General features: G+C 42.6%; 1 protein-coding gene across 2 annotated transcripts; it reads right to left on the reverse strand.

Moving 5' to 3' along the window:
- Positions 1–281: 281 nt before the first annotated feature.
- Positions 282–20,401, reverse strand: LOC111609675 (uncharacterized threonine-rich GPI-anchored glycoprotein PJ4664.02-like). Of its 2 annotated transcripts, XM_023339269.1 has the most exons (6): positions 20,334–20,401; positions 14,376–14,419; positions 13,459–13,920; positions 5,032–5,541; positions 3,779–3,930; positions 282–2,357 (listed from the first exon to the last, which is right to left on the reverse strand). In XM_023339269.1, exons 3-6 carry the CDS (start codon positions 13,550–13,552, stop codon positions 2,313–2,315), a joined length of 801 nt encoding a protein of 266 aa, XP_023195037.1. In that variant the 5' UTR covers positions 13,553–13,920; positions 14,376–14,419; positions 20,334–20,401; the 3' UTR covers positions 282–2,312. The 2 variants fall into 2 exon arrangements, with proteins under 2 accessions (XP_023195037.1, XP_023195036.1); XM_023339268.1 differs by lacking the exon at positions 20,334–20,401 and having other exon boundaries at positions 14,376–14,465.
- Between the last annotated feature and the right edge of the window lie 1,996 nt (positions 20,402–22,397).

Below are 22,397 nucleotides of genomic sequence, written 5' to 3' on the forward strand. Positions count from 1 at the left end.
AAAGGAGTCATATTTTATCTGAAGTTCCATGATGGCGAATGAATAAAACCCATTTTCATGACATTTTATGTTAATCTGCCCTTTATTGTTCAGTGTGCCTTGTGTGAAACACAGCACTGATGCATGCAGGGAGTCTCTGCATGGGCGCGTCTTGTGTTTTCGCCCACAGCAAACGTCTGTTTCCGAGAAAAACAAGAGATTGACTTTTGTGTTCCGGCATGTACGAACAGACGTTTTCACAGAGTTTCTGTTGGTGCCGCTGAAGTCAGAAGTTGTCTATGGCAGACGTCTGACACGGGAGAAAAAACCCCATCTTTAATCATAAAAAAAATAAGCAATCTGTGACTTACAAATGGCAGAAATATTCACTTAACACATGTGATGATGACACTGATCCATGAATGATTTGCTGTGGGCTTTAAAGACCTGCAGCCTCAGCCACACAGAGACCATTTCTACCTTTGAGATGCTGAAAAATCAACTAACATCAGGAAAACGTAACATTGCTTTATGAATATGTACAATTTAAAACAAATACGTGTAACTTGCACATTCAACAATTCTGCTGCGTTTCAATTGAATCAGTGGTTCCTGCAAACATACAATGCAACAAAAACTGAGTTCAGACTCGTCGGGTTTGATTCTGCATCGGAACTAGGCACGGCTCAGTACGACTTTCTCTACGACAACCTAGAATTAAAACAGTCTCATGAAATGTCACGCCTGAATTCAAAATCACTTTATAACATCATCCAAGTGCCAGGTGCTGTACAGACCAGATGGGTGTCTGTCCTTTAGCTTTCAACCTACGACCGTTTGTGTTTGTGGTTACCAGAAAGGTTTACAAGATACTACTTTTTCTTTTTCTTTTTTGTAAACGAGGGGAATGTGCCGTAGTCTTGTTTCAGCAAGGCGACTGGCATTGTGAAGCAATAGGCGGGGGAGGGGGATGGGACACTGCAGCAGTATCAAGTTACCAGCACTTTCTCTAATACTTTATTATAAAACTTTCAGATCCATAAGTTAATAGAAACCTTATATCTGTGTGGATATAGGTCACACAGATATCCAGCCCATCGCTAACTGGAGACAACGCACATTTTCACCCTTTTCATTTGAACATTTGCATAAAACATGGCTTATGTACAGAAAAAATCTACAAAATACTTCTGAACTTAAAACACCGTGTTGCCAAGTGGCTCCACTTATTATAAATTTGTGCTGAATTTGAATGGAGACTGCAGACCTATATATGTTGGCAATCAACATCAGTAGTATGTGCAATGCTAACAATAAGCGTCCGACCTTTATTTTCCATTGGTGCTGACTGAAGACCTGCAGCAAGTAAACAGCGCGGCTTCATTACTTGGCTTCATTACTTTAGCAATTATCATGTTAATGATAATTGCTAAATTATCATGTTAATTACTATTAACATGATAATTGCTAATACCTGGAAATTAATTTTGTTCATCCGGCAAATAAATTGAGAAATCAAAGAAGGCTTTTCACTGAAATGTGTAAGGCACTCTGGACTACAGGACAACAGAACCTTCAACAACATGAAAATCAAACACTAAATAATCCCTGCTATGCCTGCAACTCCTCACTGTTATGCAACTGACAGACACAAATCTATTAACACTTTAAAGAAAAACAACAACAGCAAAAAAACCCACTTAAAAGCACAATGTCAACAATCTATTTACAAAATCCATTTTCCAAATTCCCCAGAATCCAAATTTCTCTATGTTTTTCCTCATCACTTACCCCTGAAAAGTAAAGTGCAGATTTTTTAACAGAAAAATCAGAAGGTTTCTTCCCTCCCTCCTCTTCCTCTCTGTACCGACTTAAACCCAACGAAGCCTCACGATCACCTCAGCCTGGGTCTGAGCGTCACTGACTGATGGGACCGAAAGCAGTTTCCTTCTGCTTTACCTTTTATCGACCATTTGAAGTGCATAACAATATTTACAACCTCAAACTTTACATGTACAGAAGTGAACAAAAGCTTTTTTTTCCCCAGTAAAAAATAATAATAAAAAAAAAAAATCACACACCAAACACAGATCACTTTCCAGATGGATTCCTCCTGGCTGTTTGACTTTATCGTTAAACTTCCATTTAAATTAGGTCCGTGTCCGCTAAGCGCCCAGATAATCTGGGTAAGTAAAAGCAATCCAGGCCTACACTTACTGCTATCCATGTGAATTTCTGTCTGGTGCTAATTAAGAGGATCCGGTTCAACAACCACAGCATTACTGTCCTGGTCTGAAGAGTAGAAAAGACTCTGGTTGGGCCTCCACACCCCTTCAGTAGCTGTACATGGACAGGGGTGTTTCCTCCATCATGTCGTCCTATGGAAGAAAAAAAAACAAACAATAATAATCACAGTACTGGACAGATTGGTTACCGATATGACCTGAGAATAACCAGATCATAAATTGTACACATGTGATATAAAGAGAGAAAAAAAGGTGATGTATTGGGAATTTAAAGTGTTTGGGACTCTGGGAATCCGTTTAACAGTGGAGCTACGCTTGAAAAATAAAAAGCGTCTAAGAGAGAGACTTAGTATTGCCTGGATACACAGCGCCTTTTTCCACCAATAAAAATGTAAATAGTGTGGCTTCCAAACGCATTCTGCCTCCTAAACTCGGACACTCCAAAACAGCATCCGGTGAAAACACAGCAAATGTAGAGGGCACTTGTCAGAGTCAATGTGAGGAGAGTTGTTGTTAGCATACCAAAAAGTATTAGCTAACGAGCTATTAGCATCACTGCAGACACGGGTTGCAAATTAGCAAATAAAAACCATATGATTATGTTTTATTTTGGTGACTAAATAGTGTTAGCATATTAGCTAATGATAGAATAATAGCTTCTGTTAGCACAGCACACAATCTTAGCTTTCATGCTATTTGCAGCCTGTTTGCAAATACTGTAGGTAGTGGGAGCATAGTTTTTGATTTGAGTAGTAGATCCTGTTTGGTCTTGATTTCAACATGCTAATGCTAACAAGTTTTGCTGTTATTAGCATTTTCTGAATAAAAGGGCCGTTTCATGGTTTTAAATAATAGAAATAAAAGTTCTAAATTCCTTATATGTTTAAAACAATCAAACACGCAAAAGCAAATTACCGGTACTTCCTTACATTGTTTGCCTCAAGTGCCAGGAGATATTGACATTTCTTTGGGCATTTCCCTTTTTACTTTCATAACTGTGCACCACTTTCACTTGAAAGCCCCTCAAAAGTAAATTTAAATTTGTGGTTTTAAAAGATACTTCTAAGTAAGTAAGTAAGTAAACTTTATTTCTATAGCGCTTTTCACAGACCAGGGTCACAAAGTGCTGCACAAAGTGTAAAAAATAAATAATTTAAAAGCAACATACAAAACAATAAAACACAGTATTAAGCTAAAAGGCAAGTTTATAAAAGTGGGTCTTAAGTTGTTTCCTAAAAGTGTCTATACAATCCAGAGATCGAATGGTACAAGGTAGCTCATTCCAGAGGCGAGGCGCCACAGCTTTAAAAGATCTGTCTCCTCGAGTCTTAAAAAGGGTCCGAGGAACCATCAGCAAGTTCAGATTGGACGACCAATTAGCATCTTCTGCAAGGCGAGGGTGAATATAAAACTTACATTAGGAAGTGAAGCAGTTTGGGACAGTAGGGGTGAGTCTGGAGGCCCACCATATTTTTGTGTGATGTAGAAGAAATCTCTGAGCTTGAAAACATCTGACAGTCTCAGTGTTGCCTAAATGTAGGCAGCCGGTTTACCATTGGTAGGTCCTGCAGCCGGTGAAACTGTGGTCCGCTTTGTCTTCGGCGGAACTTGAGGAAGAGCAGCAGCGTGATGACGATGGCAGCGATGATGAACGCCGACACCAAGCCAACCAGAAGGGGGTCCAGTCTGGGAGAGTCAGGAGAATCTGTCGGAGGGAGAAAATCAGTAAGGCGCTGTTCCTCTATTGCCATCGTATCGTCCACCATGTGAGATTAGTGTTTACTTTTGGCTAACATGGTACAAATGTAAATACCAAAGTATTTGTTTTAGTCTGTGATTGTAGCTAAATAGAGGCACTGTAGCAGCACTCAGAGTGCTTATTATGCATCTTAAGGCAGAAAAGTCAAACATGATGGGATGCTAAGTTACACAGGCAAAATTTCCTAAAAATATTTTTGTAAACTATTAATTATTTCCATTCCACTTCACTACAATACAACACTTTCTGTTGATTTTTTCTTTTTTACATGAAATCCTAGAAATACATTGGTGTTTCTGTTCTCCAATGTGATTAAAAGTGAAAATTAATTAACAAATAATGAATTTTCATCAGAAATTAAATAAACCTATGATTGAAATGTGGTTAAACAAAGTTCTCTCATTGATCTGGAAAGCATCTCAACATTTCAGCCCTGCTGTCTGTATATTTTAGCCCAAGAGGAAGTTCCCTAAATGGATGTTGCCATGGAGCAATGTTTAATACACCTACAAGTTTTGTTTGACATCCTCTGGTTAAACTAACAGTAACCACAAGGAGCCGTTCCTCTGCTTAATGGGAAATGACAAAATCCCAAAGGCCTAATAAAACCACACAGCGAGAAGAACAAGGCGAGAACTTTTGACTGGAATAGAAGCTCCACTGACGAGAAGCACTTCTTTTACTTTAATACATACGGCCTAGATAAAATCCTCTACTGAAAGACAAAAGATGTCTAAACTGAGTATTCATATATCTGTGGCTGCAGATATACAAATCATCTGAAAGGCAGACAACAACAGGGAGATATACAAGACAGACAACTGAATTGTCAAAGCCTGGGTCTCATGACGCCTCTGTCCCTTTCTCAAACAAACACATAATCACGTAGTGCTTGGTGGTGACAGCGCCTGAGCAGGACGTCAACGGGACGTTTGTGTTTGTGAGTGAGGAGAGACGTGCTGGTGTGAGTTGGAAAACAAAGAACAACGCCGCTTTTGTCGCTTTAATTCACTCTGGACAAAAGCTGGACACTTATTTTGTACTTACTGCTGCCCTTGATGGTGAGCTGGGGTGAACTCTCTGCTTGGGTGGAGGTGATGTTCGGCAGGGTCGTGGCATTGACTGAGGAGAGTTTAGTTGTTGCCTGATTAGCAGCTGTGGACGGCTGATAAGTGGTGGCGTCTCGAGACGACGTGGCGTTGAACGCCGAAGTGGAAACGGTGCTGGCGGCTGTAGCCGCTGCCGCCGCCATCGTCGTGGCGTTAGGTGCTGAGACAGAAGTGGGGGAGGAGGTTTCATTTTGAGTGGAGTTGTTTGAAGGCGTCGAAGAGGTTATAGCGTCATGTAAAGGTGTTGTGTGATTCGATGTAGACTGAGTCGTATGTGGCGCGGGTGTGGAGAAAGTTCCGGTCGTGTTTGTGGCGTTGGTTCCAGTTCCAGGGGCTTCAGTGAAAAGGTTGAAAGCACCATGGGACACTGATGGCTGCTGAGTCACCGATGTCCTGAACTCTGAATTCTTGGTCGGTTCAGGTGTCTGCACAGTCGTTGCTTCAGCATCTGCAGGAAGAAAACAACTTTTTGTCAATTAAGTACAGCTGTTTTTCTGCCAAACTAATAAAGTGGGGTTTTTTTCTTCATGGAGAGTGCGTGGCATAGAAGCCTAAACAAATATCGTATTATTTTTTTTCATTTTCAGCTTAAGAATGTATTTCATCAGCGAGATACTGTATCTATTTAGTTCTTACCTGGCATGCAAGAAAGACATGAGGAAATCAATGAGGCAAAGAAAACTCAACAACGTCTCAATTCAACACACTCGATTGTCTCGACTATAACAGGCCATTGATGTCACTATTTTTTGTAGACAAATACGCTTTATAAGTGAGTTTTTAAAATTGTTTAAAGTTACTGTTTTACTGGAAATTGCTGTCGGTGGCTCCTGCATGCGACAATGTCTCGTTGCCTTAATTTGTAGTTGATTCCTTTAGCAACTTGATTTGTTGGGAGCATAAAAATAATGGCTTTCATAAAGGTTAAATTAAAATTTCTTATAAAAGTTAGAACTTAGTGTAAAAAAGGTTGAGAAGCTAAAGTTAAAAAATACAAATGTTTACAGTAAGTGCCATTTCTGATGGGTGGAAGTTGGAAACCGACTTAATACCTTACCTTTTATTTTTTTTTTATGTGCTCTATAGAGTCACAGACATCAATTGTGAGCTACATGTTCCACTGAATAAGTGTTGAAGAAAATGCTTATATGCGACGTTGGTTGAATAATGCTACATCTGTTTGAATAAATAATTGAATATTTTTCTTCAGTGGGTAGAGACGATGGACGGATGAAAATCCAATATCAAAATTAAAAAGGCAAATATAACTGCAGCTTTCTGCCTGCTTCAATCATTTCATTAAGTATTGTGCAGATTCTTGGTGCCTGCCTGGTAGTGAAAACATCTGAAGTGTGAACCAACGTAAGTGTGTGAAAGACAGATGGAGGATGAGTGTGTGAATATCTGGTGGGGGAAGGATCTCACTTCTACCTTTCTCACCTTCACGTGAAAAGTCACACAGCATTTAATCACTTCTCTCTTCTCCCCCCAACAGCATCTGAATCACATCCTAACTAACTTTTACGACATCATCCACCGCTGCGATTCTCCAGACACACTGCAGGCACAGCTTCTGTCTCTCAGTCCGGCGGTCTGACCTTCTCTTTGCTCTACGTTTTAGGTAGCAAACTCTTTGGGGCTGCAGGTGTTATGTTTGTGTCACGTCTGGTAGCATTGTAACCTTTTCGCAAGCAAGCGCTGCAACCCACTTCTGGACATGGAAAAACTGAGATAAGAACCATGCTAAAGATAGCCGCTCAGCTCTGAAGCAGCTGCTCCTTTCCTGCTCCTTTAAAGTTCGTTAGGACTTCCGCACTGATAAGCTTCAAAGAGACAAAGACAATAGCCTCAAAACCCCGACAGACATCATACCAAAACAAATACGGATAGCGTATGAGTGTACAATTCTTTCTTCTATGCGAGTTTTATTTATGAACACAGAAGTGCCGCGGGTACTGTCCAGTTCAGCTGCTGATCACGCTGGCGTCGCTGGAAATCGAGTTGGTAGTTCATGCAAACTGGACGGAGACAAATATGTCTTTTTTTGTCATCTAGCTAGTGCAAATCTGAAGTAATATACTAAGTTATGTGCACACAAAACAAAAGGTCTAACGACCAAACCTTTCATTTTAAAGCCTTCCCCTGCACATACCGAGTCCCACTCATTCTGCTTTCTTTTTTAACAATTATAACAGGAGATATAAGAAGGCTGTTGGTCATTTTGCCTCTTTGCCGTCTTGTTCTTTTGTAGTTTTGGGTCGTTTCATACCCAACATTTTTGGATACAAATAGGAGCCGTCTGTGGGTGGGATGTTTGGACTAGACTTCTACTAATAGCAGCTAGCAGAACAATTCTTATCAGTTTTGACAAACAAAGTAATTTTTACATTCTCTACACTCTCATGATGCACTGAAGAAACATGAAAAAGTCATTCAAACAAATAATATCTATCAGGAGATGGTTAGTTATTTTGTTTTAATAAAGTGTTATAATCCCTTGCATTTTATGAGTTATTTGGGCTACAAAAAGAAAAGAATCAAAAGTAAACTAAATTGGGTGTAATAGGATCTTGTTTTCGAAAATGATCAATTGTACGAGCTTTGAGTATTTTTGTGGTTTTATTCCCTGAGAATTCATTTAAATACTTAAGGGAAATAAACACACGAGATGGTTCATTTACACACATGCAACGGCAGTAGGAAGGGGACAACGACTGTAAAGCTATTGATTTACTATTATGAAGACAGGGTTTCATTGGCATTTTAAAGACAAAATAATTATGATTTTCAGTCATGACTTTTATTCCCCACAGACCTTTTTCACCTCAGACATTTCCAAAGAGCTGCTAGTGTTTTCAGAGCCACCTCAATCCATCGAATAGAGGTCGAAAGTTAAAAAGGAAAATCTTTGCTGCTCAGCCTTCCTGTTATCTGCTTTAGCTTGTTAGCAGCCAACAAGCTAGAAGAAAGAGTCATCCATGAATGTGCTGTGGAAAATAAAGGACCTTATCCTTTCAATCAACTTAGCACATCTCTATGCTTCCAATGACTTTATGTTAAACACTTCACTTATACTAAGAATTCACTTAGTAACAGCATAAACGCCAAAGGGAGCTGCCACCATGACCTGGAGGAACTACAAGAGTTGTGGCTTATGACTTTTCTTTTTTTTACTTTTCTTTTAAAAAACATTTTTGCAGTTGTGTGGTTGTTCTCGTTCCCCCCTTTGACGCAGGCCTCGAAGTTGTGACCCATTAAAAGATGCGAGCTTTAACCACTGCCCCAATTTTTCCCAAATCAAGTTGAAGCTCTTTGTTTTGTATGCATGTGTGTGTGAGTGTGTGTACCAGGTTTTTATATCCTTATGGGAACCTATTTCTGTCTACAATGTGGGGATATGGGGACCATTGCTCCTTGTGGGGATATTTTCTTGGTCCCCATGAGGGAAATTTTAGTTTTTGGGTTGGTGGTTAGGTCTCTGATGGTTAGGTTTAGGGTAAAGGTTAAGGTAAGGGTTAGGATTATGGTAAGGGATAGGCTGTAGATATTAAAGGAAGTCAATGTGAAGTCCCCACCAGTGATGAAAACACGACTTACTGTGTGGAGGTGTGTATGCGTGTGTGTTTAATGCAAAGTTTATAACAACTTTTCTGTCCTCTGGTCTATTTTCATTGTATTTCATCCTCAGTTTTTAAAAAATGTGAAACTTTACGCAGTGCAGGAACACTGCATTCACTCAGTGTACACCAGTTGTTTATGTATGTTTTATTTATTAAAGTCGTTTATTTCTTAATGCAGTAAAAAGTGGATAAACCTTTTTTTAATGGAAAGACAGAACTTGTACAGTCGAAGCAATTATGACAAACATACAGAAGATAGTTTTAAGTCCAAATTACTGAAGGCCTTTTCAGAACTATCCAACCAGACATTCTGAGAGAGGAACAACTTAAAGAGTACATGTGGAAACCTTTTCATTTAGCCTGAGGCGTTTCTTCACTTAAAGATATTGCATCATAACTTGGGCTGTATCTCTCGCTACTTTCTTCTTCAGATAACTCCTTGTCTTCCAAAACAAGCATGCCTTGCAGGAGATCTTCTTAAAGCTAGTCTTTGTCCATTTGCAAGAACAATTTCTACCCGAGCTTTAACTTCCTGGAAGATGTATTGAGGTGTTGCTTAAATATTTCCACACCCGGGCTTTTTTCCTATGATGCCATCTATCTTGTGAAACACAGCAGTCCTGCCGCAAAACCCCAAACAACATCATGCTCTTCCCTCTGTACTTCACAGAGGGAGAAAGCATTTTAAAAATTGTGATCTGCATTTTTTCTGGATTCTTTCTTGCCGAGTGGCCTTTCTGCCCATGTTGTTGCAGGATTTCTTTCACTGTGGATTATTAATTTATTACCAGATGTCCTGGAAGGCATGATTTCTGCTCAGACTTGTGCATAACTGCTTGAACAAAGGAAGCAAATTGCACCCAAGCATAAACCAGACTTTTGGAGGTCAACCGTTCTCTTTTTGACATCTTGCTTATCTTTTGATTTTTTTCAACAAGCTATTACCTTGAAATACATTCACAGGTTTGTCTCCTTGTATTTCAAATACTCTGTACCGTGTGTCCAGAAACCATAACCTGGCCTGGGCTTTCAGAATCGCCTAAAGGCTAGGCACGTCGCGATAAACAGTAAATCAATTAATCGCGCAGCAAAATTTGTTATCGTGACAGGCCTACTAAAGGCAAAGTGGTCTTAAATCTTCTTACCTACACTCACACTAAAACAGGGAAATATGTGTCCGATTTAATGTCATAACCTGGGAGTATAATTATGTGTCTGTTTATAGAGTGAATGTAAATATCTGATTTTATCTGTATGTAATCACAACTTTCCACATTTTGTTGTGTTAATGCCTTATTCCAAATTGCATTGAATTATGTGTGAAATTCTGCACACAAATTCCCCATTAAGACAATGTGGAATTTTTTTTTTTTTGAGTATTTTGCAAACTTATTAAAAATAGAAAACCAAGGAATCACATTTACGAAAGCATTCACGGCCTCTGATTAAGTCTTTGGTAGTCCACCTCTGGCAGCAATCACAGCCTCGCGTCTTTGAACGCAACACCACAGGCTTAGTTCAGCTATCTTTACCCAGGATTTTGAGGAAAGAGATTAATTTATTACTATCTGGAATAACCAAAAGTGGAAAAGGGGAAGCGCTGAATAGTTTCCGGACGCACTGCAGCTACAGTCTAATGTTTCCAGTCACTGTATTCAAGGCTCCCTGCTGCTGCTGCTGCCAATAAGTAGTGTTTAGTCACTGAAGCACACTTATATCCTTTTAATGATGACCTTTGTGTCCTCTGTTTGCCCTGTCTTTAATGTCTTCATCGCTATTTCCCAAAGATCCATCTCTGCTCCTCTCTTTGATGCAAACCAGAGCGCTAATCTAATGTGGAGTCATTACCGTTCACTAACACACTACCCTGATGCCTTTCATTACCTCCACAATCATTCACACAGAACACGCTGGCAGAGAGAGAGAAAAAGAGAGGCCCTATTTGAACTCTGGATGATACCAGAACTGATACACTCATAAATAGACAGAGGTGGTAGCCTGGATAATGCAGCCCTTGTTCGCCGAAAGCGGCTTTCGCAAACGCTGGACTAAGAGTCTGGCTTTTTTAAAAAATATATATATATTTATGTTTATGTTTCTGCGTGTGTGAGCAGAAGGCATATCAAGAGGCTCACTGTTTTCCACTGAAGCTCTTCCATCTCTTAAGATATTAGTGCGTCTTACTCGTGCACTCTCTGAGCAATGCAGCATGTGCCTGGGGAAGTGCATTTCCCTCACCGCCTGAACCTGCCAGTAAAACACAGCAGTCATACTCAGCTATCACTGCTGGGAAGAGCTCAGTCCAAATTTACAGAGAAGACACAGGAGGGCCCAGATAGTGACATCAAGATATAACAAGAACTTAGGTAGCTGTGGCTCAAATGTGTTTACATTTGTGTCACACTTAAAATGCGTCAAATCATCAGATCAAGATATCCTGAGAACATATAAAAGGCATTGTATCTCCTTTGTGTCATTGATAAAAGGAGAAAAGTGATACAAGCCAACCTAGACATGCGGGACAAAGTAACTGCTCTCCTTATGTAGTCATGAAGGAATTGATTTGTTGTTGTTTTTTTTGGAAAGTGGATTTCAGGTTTACTTTCAGATATTTTAAATCAAGAAACCACATAAACAGAGCCTGTCTGACAACATGAAGTAGGCTAGAAGAGCGGAAAAAAAGCAACACATCTAAAATCTAAAAAAAAAAGGATGAAAAACTAAGTGGTTGACATCTATCAGTCAAGAAAGGCTTACAAAGCCTTTTCCAAGTCTTTGGGGCTTCCACATTTCATGATTTCATCGTAGAGAGACGCAGAGGCAAAATGCCATCCATGGTAGTTTTCCCACAGGGAAAAACCACTGCTTCCCAAAAACAACCAGGTGTTCACTGCACTTCACTGCTTCAAAACCAGAACAAAAAAGAAAGAAAGAAAGAAAGAAAGAAAGAAAGAAAGAAAGAAAGAAAGAAAGAAAGAAAGAAAGAAAGAAAGAAAGAAAGAAAGAAAGAAAGAAAGAGAAAGAAAGAAAGAAAGAAAAAAACACTAGCAAGTTCATCTAAAAATGGTTCCATAAAAACAAAGTAAAATCCCCTCACTGTGATTTAAAAGACTTATTTTCCACAATAACAAACAGTCTGCGGCAGATGTTGTTGCCAAGGGCAGCACAACCAGCTAGAGGGTCATTTTCCCCCGCTCTCAATAAATGAAGTCATCACTAAAATATTGTCTTGTATTTACTCAGGTAATGTCTGATTTTAAATGGTAATCTATAATGTGAAAAAAAAAAACAACTTTGTAGTTACTTGCACTTTGGGTAAGTACTTTTCCACTACAGTGTATGGTATTTATTGCAATATGTTACATAATAAGCTCTCTGTGTCAGTGGAAGCATTTTGTTTCGTTAGCTCTATGCATAAAAAGAAATTACAAGAAAGATTCAAGAGGTCACAAAGGTCAAGACTATGCTGTGGAGATTTTCAGGGAGAAAGTTCATTAAATGCCACTTTCCCCCCCCCCCCTTCCTTTCACAGTAAGCAGCTCTAAGGCTCTGGAGAAAGTCAGCTGCACCACAGAGGCAAGCCAATTAGCACGAAGTGCGTAAAATAACATTGTGCTGCTGCGCATAATTAGATGTGCCATTTATCACAATGTTCTACTCTCGTCAATTACAGTCAACAAATGCGCTCCGGCGGAGTCCTGCTGGTTTCTGTCCGCTTAGGTAGACAGCTCGGGCCAATGAGAACCTTTTCAAATGTCAGAGGCTCATTCTCTCCTTTCATGTGGGAGGTGATGATGGGAAAAAAATGACAACAACAACAACAAAAAAAAAAAGACAAAGTGGTTTGAAACAGGTAGGACTGAAAACGGAAAGCGGTTTGAGAGAGGCACACAGGATGTGCGAGACGTATGACTCGAAAAAAGGAAGAGGAAGGTAGACAGAGGAGGACGAAGTGTGCAGCCATGAAAGCAGGGTGGAGGTGAAGCGAAGCTCCTGAACGCTCACTTTAGGTTGCAGTGTGTTGGGCGTTTTCAACCCTAACTAATACATTTCCCATTTGAGTATTTATGTTTACATGTTGAAATAATTATGAATGTATTTAATCATTTATGTTACTCGTCAGGTTAAAGGTGATCACTTTATTATTATTTTTTTTTTAAAGCTGACTCCATCAAAAAGGGGTGATGACAACTGAAGGGCCGTTATTGTTATGTTGACATATTTGGCGGCGGCGACGAGCAGCGTGTCGTCCTAGTATGATGCAGCGTGTCAGTAAGCAGTGGGTGGAGCAGGGACATTTGCAGTTTTATAATAAAGACATGAATGTAAGAGAACAATTGACGAGTTTTGGAGAACTGCAACATTTAGTTATTTGTCAAAATAAATACATTAATTTCAACAGAATGACCAAATTTACAAGATATTTCTTTATTCAAATCTATCTAACAAACCAAGCACAAGTTTCCACAGTTTCACAGTTTGTTTTTCTTTTCTTCTACTTTTCAAACTAGTTCTGTTCTGTTAAGTCCAGCTAGAGAGCGTCATTAGCTATACGTAATGATACTCTCTTGTGTTTTAAGTTGTTTTTTTTTTTTTTTTTTGGTGTGCCACCCCAGGATTGTTCTTGGCCCCCAAACTTTCTAGAGGCGCCCCTGACGGTAACTTAGTAAAACAGCAGTGGCACTATTTGAACAATAAAGCAAAAAAAAAAAAAAATATATATATATATATATATATATATATACCTTTATCAGCAGATCCCATGTTAACGAGCAAAAGCGCACAAAGAGCAAACCAGAGTTTTGCCTCCATCATCTCGATCTTCTTCATCATCATCATCTCTTCAGAAAGAAAACGAGCGGAGTTGACTATCGTTTCCTGTAAAAACGTCTCAGGCAGGAACCTCCCTCTCCGCCTCGTTCGCGGTCCGATGGAAGACTTTCCTCCAGTGTATGAGGTCGGAACTGGGCGGCTGGGTGTCTGAAGCGGGTCTGGTCACCAGCGGCAGCAGGAGCTCCTGTGGACGCGTGGCTGGAGGGACTGAAGGAAGGAGAGTCGCTGATGTTGCTTCCCCTCTCTCTCTCTCCCTCTCTCTCTCTCTCTTTCAGCAGCAGCAGTGCCACGTGTTCCGTGTCCAACGCGAGTCTGCTTGTCCGTGTTGGACCTCGCCACTCAGGACGCAGACTCGCTCTGTCTGATGGATGTTTCTGCAAAGTGAAATTACTTATGCATGAGAGAATACAGTTCCACCACCCTTTATCTAAAAGTCATTTATTGCGGGGACCGGAAATAACTCCACTTTAGCGTATGATAAGGAGGAAGTGGGAAATAAATCGCCCCCTTAGTTTATGACCTGTACGCAGAGAAATTCTTTGGCGCTTTAGCGCTATTTTCTGTTTATGAAGCCGCTATCATATTTGGCTTGCTAAGAAGTAATTTTTTTTCTTTTTTTTTTTTTTGCTAATAAATAACTAATGTGACGGTACCTATGCTATCCCGATTGGCAACTTGAATTTTAAGATAACTAATTTAATAATACTATAAAGTTACCTTTAAGGCGCACAGGCCCGCTACATATGAGGCACGAGACAATTCCACTCAGTCCAATCAGTTTATTATTTCAATCTTCTAGTCAGAAATATATTAGTTTAAAATCACTCACACATTAAAAGGACATTTACGGCTCAGCTCGAAGCTGGCAGGGACCTACGAAGGAAACACAGCAAACCAAATAAAAGAAAATCGTGCACCAAACCAAAGAAAATACCACCACCCAGAAAGTCCACCACGAGCTGGCCGTTCCTGTCAACAAAAGAAAAGACATTCAAATTACATACATTTCTTGGTTATACAGTTCAGTCCTCACAAATCAAGCAATAGCAGTCCAAGTTAGGAGTCCGTCCTGAGACGAACCGCCGCGCCACAGCAAACGCCAGCCAGAGCGATCAGGACGAGCTGGCCATAAACCAGCCTGAATCAGCCACACTGGACGAGAGTCAAAAGCCAGCTTACGCCGACCAGGACAGCGGGTATGAAGCCGACAACCAGGGCGACGGGCAGGCCGCCGTCAGCCGACGACGAATAACCAGGTCACAGGCGGACGGACCGTCCACCAGGGACAACAGAGTACGGGCAAGCAGCCGGCCAAAGACAAACAGCAGCGTCTATCAAACATACATGTCAAAAATAGAATCTGGAAGCATACGTAAAATGAGCTTTCGCTTACCACTGAGCTTGATGCGTTATGCCTCTGGCAGGGAGAAGAAGCAGTCAGCTGGTACAAGTCACCTAGATGTTACAAGTAAAGCTGAGCTAAAGCTAGACTTACAGATATTAAAGGTGTGAGAAACTTCTTACCAGAAGAAGGCTTGAACAGCAATTAATGTATTAAGCGCGTCAGTCGTATAGCGCCAGTAAACAGTCAAGTCTGAACCGGAAGGAGAACGTGTTGTCTACCAGGTGAGGGAGGGCCCTTTATATACAGACAGCGCTACAACCAATTAAAGTCAGGCACTTGTGTGGTGCGTTCAGGGCCCACAGGGCATACTGCCACATTCCACCCCCCCAAACTGCATCGACGTCCCGACGATGATCCAACTTAACACCAAGGTCGAAATACCGCAAACATGGTACTGGATGAAGGTGTTTCTCTTACTGCTGGCCTTGGAAGATGATGGAGATTATGATGCTGGCCAGCAGTTGATCGTACGGATTTACGCACCGACACCCCGCTGGGACCAGACTCTGCAGCTGGTACAACTGGTAATGAGGTAGGTTGATTTGTGGCCACGCTAGGAGCCACAGCAGATCCTGAAGCCCTAGGAACCGCATCAGAAACCACAGCAGCAGGTGGTGCAGATGTTACTTGCTCCTCAGGCCATGGCCTCAAGAACAAATCACCCTCAAATGACAGCTCACCATCTGAAATGGAATAATGTTCAGGAGATTCAACTTCAACAGAAACTGGAATAGGTGCATCAGCACCAATTAAAACCTTCAGCAAAGAGCGATGTACCCTTCTTACCCTGGTCTGGTCATGAACTGGTGCCACTGAATACACTACCCCACCCTCTCTTGGGACTTGAACAACTATGTGTTTCACTGAACTCCACAAATCCTGAGTTTTCTGACGACCTTTACTCCCCAGATTTCGGATCAACACAAGCTGGCCCTCCTTAAGAGGAGCTTCTCTGATGTTTTTATCATGATTAGCTTTTCTGCGTCCTGCAGAAGTCCTCAGTTTTTCTCTAGCACCCTCAAATGCTATTTGCAGGCGGGTCTGATGTTCTTTGACCCACTCATGAACAGTTCCAGCAACTGGATTTTGAACTCTTCCCAACAAGAAATCAACTGGAAGACGTGGTTCTTGACCAAATATCAGGAAAAATGGTGACTCACCAGTTGATTGATGAGGAGTGGTGTTATATGCATAAAGCAACTGGGGCAAACAAACAGTCCAGTTTCGTTTCCGGGACGTGGGCAAAGTTCTCAACAGGTTGTGAAGCGTCCTGTTAAAACGTTCACATTGACCGTTACCAGCTGGATGGTAAGGCGTGGTACGAGATTTAATGATACCGTATAGACTGCAAAGCTGTTGGATCAAATTGCTTTCAAAGCTGCGGCCCTGGTCTGAATGGATGCGTGCTGGTACTCCAAATTTTGCAAACCATTCCGTGACCAGGACCTGCGCTACAGTGGAAGCGCGCTGATCCCTGGTTGGGACAGCCAAGGTATACTTGGAAAAAACATCGGTCATTACCAGTACATTCTCTAGCCCAGATGGAGTTGGCTCTAACAAAGTAAAATCCATTGCCAGAATTTCATTTGGTTTCGATGCAAGCAAATGGCCCAAGAAACCACGAGCAGGTGGCTGGCTATCTTTGGCAACCTGGCACCGCTCGCAGATTTTACACCAGTCTGCTACCTCTTGTGACATACCTGGCCAATAACAGCGAGACCGTAGGAACGCTAAAGTCCGATCCACTCCCTGGTGTCCATGTTCCTGATGGACCTGAGTCAGTACGTCCTTTATCAGGGCCTTTGGCAGGAGAAGTTGGTACACTGCCCCACCACCATCGGAACGAAACACCTGCCGATATATTAGGCCATCCAACTCAGTCAGGCGATCCCACTGGCTGAGCAATGCAAGAGCAGATTGTGAAAGCCCTTGCCGCTCAGTACGGTTTGGCCGCTCTTTTCTCTGCCAGAAGGAAAGAACCTCTTGAAGAGCTGGATCAGCCTGCTGGAGAACACGGAGATCACCAGGGTCAAAAGAGGGAAAGACAGTCACAGAAGACTGGAAGATCTGTATTTGCTCACTTTTCACAGCTTGCTGTAGTGGCTGAGGCACAAGAGTACCTGAACCCAAAGAAGTCACTTCCGGGGGAGCCGGCCAAGGCCGGCGAGACAAAGCATCAGCATTTTGATTGGACTTAGCAGGCCTGTATTTTAACTCAAAGTTAAAGGAAGCAAGCTGGGCTGCCCAGCGCTGCTCTACTGCTCCAAGCTTGGCCGAGTCCAAATGGCTCAGAGGATTGTTGTCTGTATAGACAATACACCTGTGGCCCAAAAGGTAATCTCTAAATTTTTCTGTCATTGCCCATTTCAGGCCCAACAGCTCCAATTTCATTGAGCTGTAATTTGACATATTTCGCTCGCTAGGTCTTAACCCACGGCTAGCAAAAGCAATGGGTCTTATCTTACCACCTTGCTCTTGTGACAAAACTGCGCCCAACCCACTGTGACTTGCGTCCACCTCTAAAATGAAAGGGAGGGAAAAATCTGCATAAGCAAGGACTGGAGTAGAAGTGAGCTTGGCTTTAAGAGCCTCAAAACTCTGTTGACACTCCTCAGTCCAGGCCCCAACAATACTCTGGGTAGCCTTCCTTTTAGGCCCTTTACTAGTTAGCTCTGCTGCTCTACGATGCAAGGGGGCAGCCATCTTAGCAAAACCTTCTACAAACCTACGGTAGTAGCTAGCGAATCCCAAAAAGGAACGCAACTCAGTGGCTGTGGTGGGCACAGGCCAATTTGCTACCACCTTGATTTTAGCAGGGTCAGTGGCCACTCCCTGGTCAGAAATTACATGACCCAGGTAGTGCACCTCCTTCTGGAAAAAGTGGCATTTGCTCAGTTTGGCTTTAAGGCCCTCCTTCTGCAGCCGTCCCAACACCACATCCAGCCTCTCAAGATGTTGCTGTATAGAGGATGAAAACACAACAATGTCATCTAAATACAGTAAAAGGGATTGGCATTGCTGGTCACCAAAAATGCGCTGCATTAAGCGTTGGAACGTGCTCGGGGCATTGCATAGGCCGAAAGGCATGCGATTCCACTCAAAAAGCCCGAAAGGTGTACAAAAAGCGGTTTTATGGCGATCACTTGCTGTGACAGGAACCTGATTATAACCACTAGCCAAGTCCATAGTGGAAAACCACTGGGCCCCTGTCAAAGCATCAAGGGACTCCTCAATGCGAGGGAGTGGAAAAGCATCCTTCCGTGTCTTGATGTTAAGTTGACGATAATCAACACAAAGCCTGATGCTACCATCCTTTTTGCGCACAAGCACAATTGGTGATGCATAGGGGCTGGAGCTTTCCCTAATGACATTTGCTGCCAAAAGCTGATTTATGTGGTCCTTCACAAGTTCATACTCTGATGGAGGAATTCGACGGTAACGCTGCCGAACGGGAGCGTCATCAAGAAGGGGAATGTCATGACTGATCAGGTTGGTGCAACCCAAGTCCTGATCATTAGTGGCAAACACCGAAGTGTATTTACCCAAAAGTGCTCTCACCCGACCCTGTTCCTCCGCAGGCAAAGATGATAAATCAATTGCCTCGATCCCATCTGCAGCAGGAGCAGCCGCTGTTTGGGAAGACACATTCACAAATAATGGGACTTCAGTTACACCCGCTGGAAGACTCACCACACTAACACTATTTAAAGTTCCCACAGTGGTACGAGGGTAAAGCAACACATCCGTGTGGCCCACATTTACCACTGGAACATAAGCAGTGCCCCGGACAACCTGAACTAGCGCAGGGGATGCTAACAAACCAGCTGGTAAGCCAGATTCCGATGGTTCAAACAAGACAGTAGTGCCTGAGTATTTCTCACAGCAGGTGGTAGGCACAATCTTCATTACACCTCCTGGAATGCGGCAGGCCCTCCCACCACGCACCCTAACCTTACTAGGCTGCTTAGGAGTCTGCTGCATTTCAGCTGCATGACATTTCTGTAAAGCATTAATCAAGGGTTTGGGAGATGCCACAACCGGAGTCGTATTAAACAAAGCATGACCATGCTGTCCAAATAGCTCTTGGTAACACTTATTTATGACGTTCATCCCCAACACACCAGGAACAGAAGCTGACCCACTATCTGGAGGGTTTCTCACCACCAACACCCCACAGTGGGGCACCAACTTGCCACACAGTTCAATAGATACTTCCAAATAGCCGATGTAAGGAATAGGGAGACCATTGGCTGCTTTTAGCTGTAGCCAGTGGCAAGCTCTCAAACGCTCTTCGCCCCAGGGCTCAAAGAATTCAATAAAAAAGCTCTCTGTAATAGTGGACACCATTGAACCAGTGTCAACCAGGCACGGTACCTTTACCCCAGCCATGTCCACTTCAATGTGTGGGCAAGAAGCAATTAATTTAGGCGCATCTGCTGAATACAAACCATTAGTTGAGCCTATGAATGCCCCACCCGAGCTGTGGCTCTGCAACGCGGTGGGCGCTAGTTTTCCGGAAGCTGGCTTCCCTGACGTGACCCTGAGAGAGATTGCTGACGGAAGGCAACGCGGGGCCCCCCACACTCCCTAGCAATATGTCCGGGCTGTTGGCACCGTCGACATATAATAGGACCGCGACGTGGAGAGCGGCTACGCCCTTGTGCAGTTTGAAGGAGGGAAATGCTTTGAGTAAGCTGATTAAGTTGCTCCTGTTGCTGTTTTAAAAGCTCTTTTAACTCATTAACCTCTCTCTGAGTGGGGCCAACAATAGATGGTGCCCCACCACGCACAGCAAACTGAAAACTGGACGCTAAAGGCAGAGAATTACTCCTGCCTCGCATACTAGCTGGCAACCCCTCTAATTCCCACCTCATTGCCTCACCTCTGACATCAAGCAGTGTTGCTGCCGGTTTCAGACGAACATACTGTTTCAGCGCACGACTGAGCGCACCATCAAGGACATATTCTATGAACTGGTCACGCAGGAGAACTTCAGTATTAGGCATATCCCTAGGAGCCTGTGCTTTTACTTTCTCCATGAGGCTCATCAAAGCAAGGGAGAACTCTTGCAATGTTTCCCCTTCTAATTGCTTTCTGGAGAAAAAGGCCTCCTGTAATGCAACATGTGACTCATTACATCCATAGAGTTCCTCGAGGATAGAAATAATTTTAGCTGGATCCCCTCGTTCCTGACTAGAGCGATATTTGATTTCATCCCTAGCCTCTCCTTCTAAATGGTCGTACAAAAAGAAGGCCTGATCTGCTGCTGACAAATTTCGTGCCCGTATACACGCCTGTACCTCCTCAACCCACTCGCTCACACTAATCCCCATCCGTCCCCTAAACATAGGACACTTACGATCACGTGGGACAAGCACTAACCTGTCTGTTACTTGGGCAGTAGGGAGTGCAGAAGCTGAAGATGGCCCAGCACTGGAGCTAGATGTGGAAGGCGAACGCTCTGCACGCAGCTTCTCATTGTCAGCCTTTAATTGAGCAATCAGGGTCTTCAATTCCAGTAGTTCTTCCTCCATTACTACAAATAACCAGCTCAAGAAAATAAATCAACCGCTGCTGTTTGTCCTTAGAACCAAAAAAAATAAATAAAAACTACTGCTTGACCATTAAATAGCACAAAATACAATGAAGTAATGGAAAAGTCTCAGCCTCAAGATTGTAAAAAAAAAAGAGATCCTGCTCACAGCGCCAAATGTGACGGTACCTATGCTATCCCGATTGGCAACTTGAATTTTAAGATAACTAATTTAATAATACTATAAAGTTACCTTTAAGGCGCACAGGCCCGCTACATATGAGGCACGAGACAATTCCACTCAGTCCAATCAGTTTATTATTTCAATCTTCTAGTCAGAAATATATTAGTTTAAAATCACTCACACATTAAAATGACATTTACGGCTCAGCTCGAAGCTGGCAGGGACCTACGAAGGAAACACAGCAAACCAAATAAAAGAAAATCGTGCACCAAACCAAAGAAAATACCACCACCCAGAAAGTCCACCACGAGCTGGCCGTTCCTGTCAACAAAAGAAAAGACATTCAAATTACATACATTTCTTGGTTATACAGTTCAGTCCTCACAAATCAAGCAATAGCAGTCCAAGTTAGGAGTCCGTCCTGAGACGAACCGCCGCGCCACAGCAAACGCCAGCCAGAGCGATCAGGACGAGCTGGCCATAAACCAGCCTGAATCAGCCACACTGGACGAGAGTCAAAAGCCAGCTTACGCCGACCAGGACAGCGGGTATGAAGCCGACAACCAGGGCGACGGGCAGGCCGCCGTCAGCCGACGACGAATAACCAGGTCACAGGCGGACGGACCGTCCACCAGGGACAACAGAGTACGGGCAAGCAGCCGGCCAAAGACAAACAGCAGCGTCTATCAAACATACATGTCAAAAATAGAATCTGGAAGCATACGTAAAATGAGCTTTCGCTTACCACTGAGCTTGATGCGTTATGCCTCTGGCAGGGAGAAGAAGCAGTCAGCTGGTACAAGTCACCTAGATGTTACAAGTAAAGCTGAGCTAAAGCTAGACTTACAGATATTAAAGGTGTGAGAAACTTCTTACCAGAAGAAGGCTTGAACAGCAATTAATGTATTAAGCGCGTCAGTCGTATAGCGCCAGTAAACAGTCAAGTCTGAACCGGAAGGAGAACGTGTTGTCTACCAGGTGAGGGAGGGCCCTTTATATACAGACAGCGCTACAACCAATTAAAGTCAGGCACTTGTGTGGTGCGTTCAGGGCCCACAGGGCATACTGCCACACTAATAAACATAATCTAAAAATAAGTTTACCAAAAGGGGAAACTGAGCAACTGTAATGGCAAGGAGCTCTTTTTTTGTTGCATTCTTTAGAGTATTTGTGAAAAATCTTTTGCATAATGGTGCACTTCGTTTCGTTTGGAAGTATAACCCTTCCCTGATTGATGACAGCAACAGCGTCACTCAATCCAGAGCAGGAATCAAATCTAGTGGTTAGAACAAAGTGATCCAGAAGATATTTCGCTCAACCCAGAGCAGGAATTAGAACAAACTTGGAATCCAGAAAAAACTCCTAGTTTATCTATTCTATTAGTTTATTTCAAAGTGATACAAAATCAAATAAAATCCATGAAGACTTCACCTGAGAAAGACTTCATAGATTCAATTGAATTGACATTACTGTCCATTTTTAATCTAATCGCTCACTAGGAATAACTTAATTTGCACAGAGGGTACCTGAACATATAAAATATGATTTTAGTACTATATTGCGCTGGAAAAGTATGACTTATAATATAAATATATTATCAATCCATCAATTTTCTAACACCCTTGTCCCTAGGGGGGTCAGGAGGGTTGCTGGTGCCTATCTCCAGCTACGTTCCGGGCGAGAGGCGGGGTCACCCTGGACAGGTCACTGGACTGTCACAGGGCAACAC

This window comes from Xiphophorus maculatus, chromosome 9 (assembly GCF_002775205.1).
Source record: "Xiphophorus maculatus strain JP 163 A chromosome 9, X_maculatus-5.0-male, whole genome shotgun sequence".
Taxonomy (NCBI): domain Eukaryota; kingdom Metazoa; phylum Chordata; class Actinopteri; order Cyprinodontiformes; family Poeciliidae; genus Xiphophorus; species Xiphophorus maculatus.

Coding starts and splice junctions, on each gene's coding strand:
- LOC111609675 (XM_023339269.1), bottom strand. CDS start 13,552: ATGATGATGATGAAGAAGATCGAGATGATGGAGGCAAAACTCTGGTTT. Junction 5,542..13,458: donor CATGGGATCTGCTGATAAAG/GTATATATATAT, acceptor TTCTTCCTGCAG/ATGCTGAAGCAACGACTGTG. Junction 3,931..5,031: donor GCTCACCATCAAGGGCAGCA/GTAAGTACAAAA, acceptor TCCCTCCGACAG/ATTCTCCTGACTCTCCCAGA.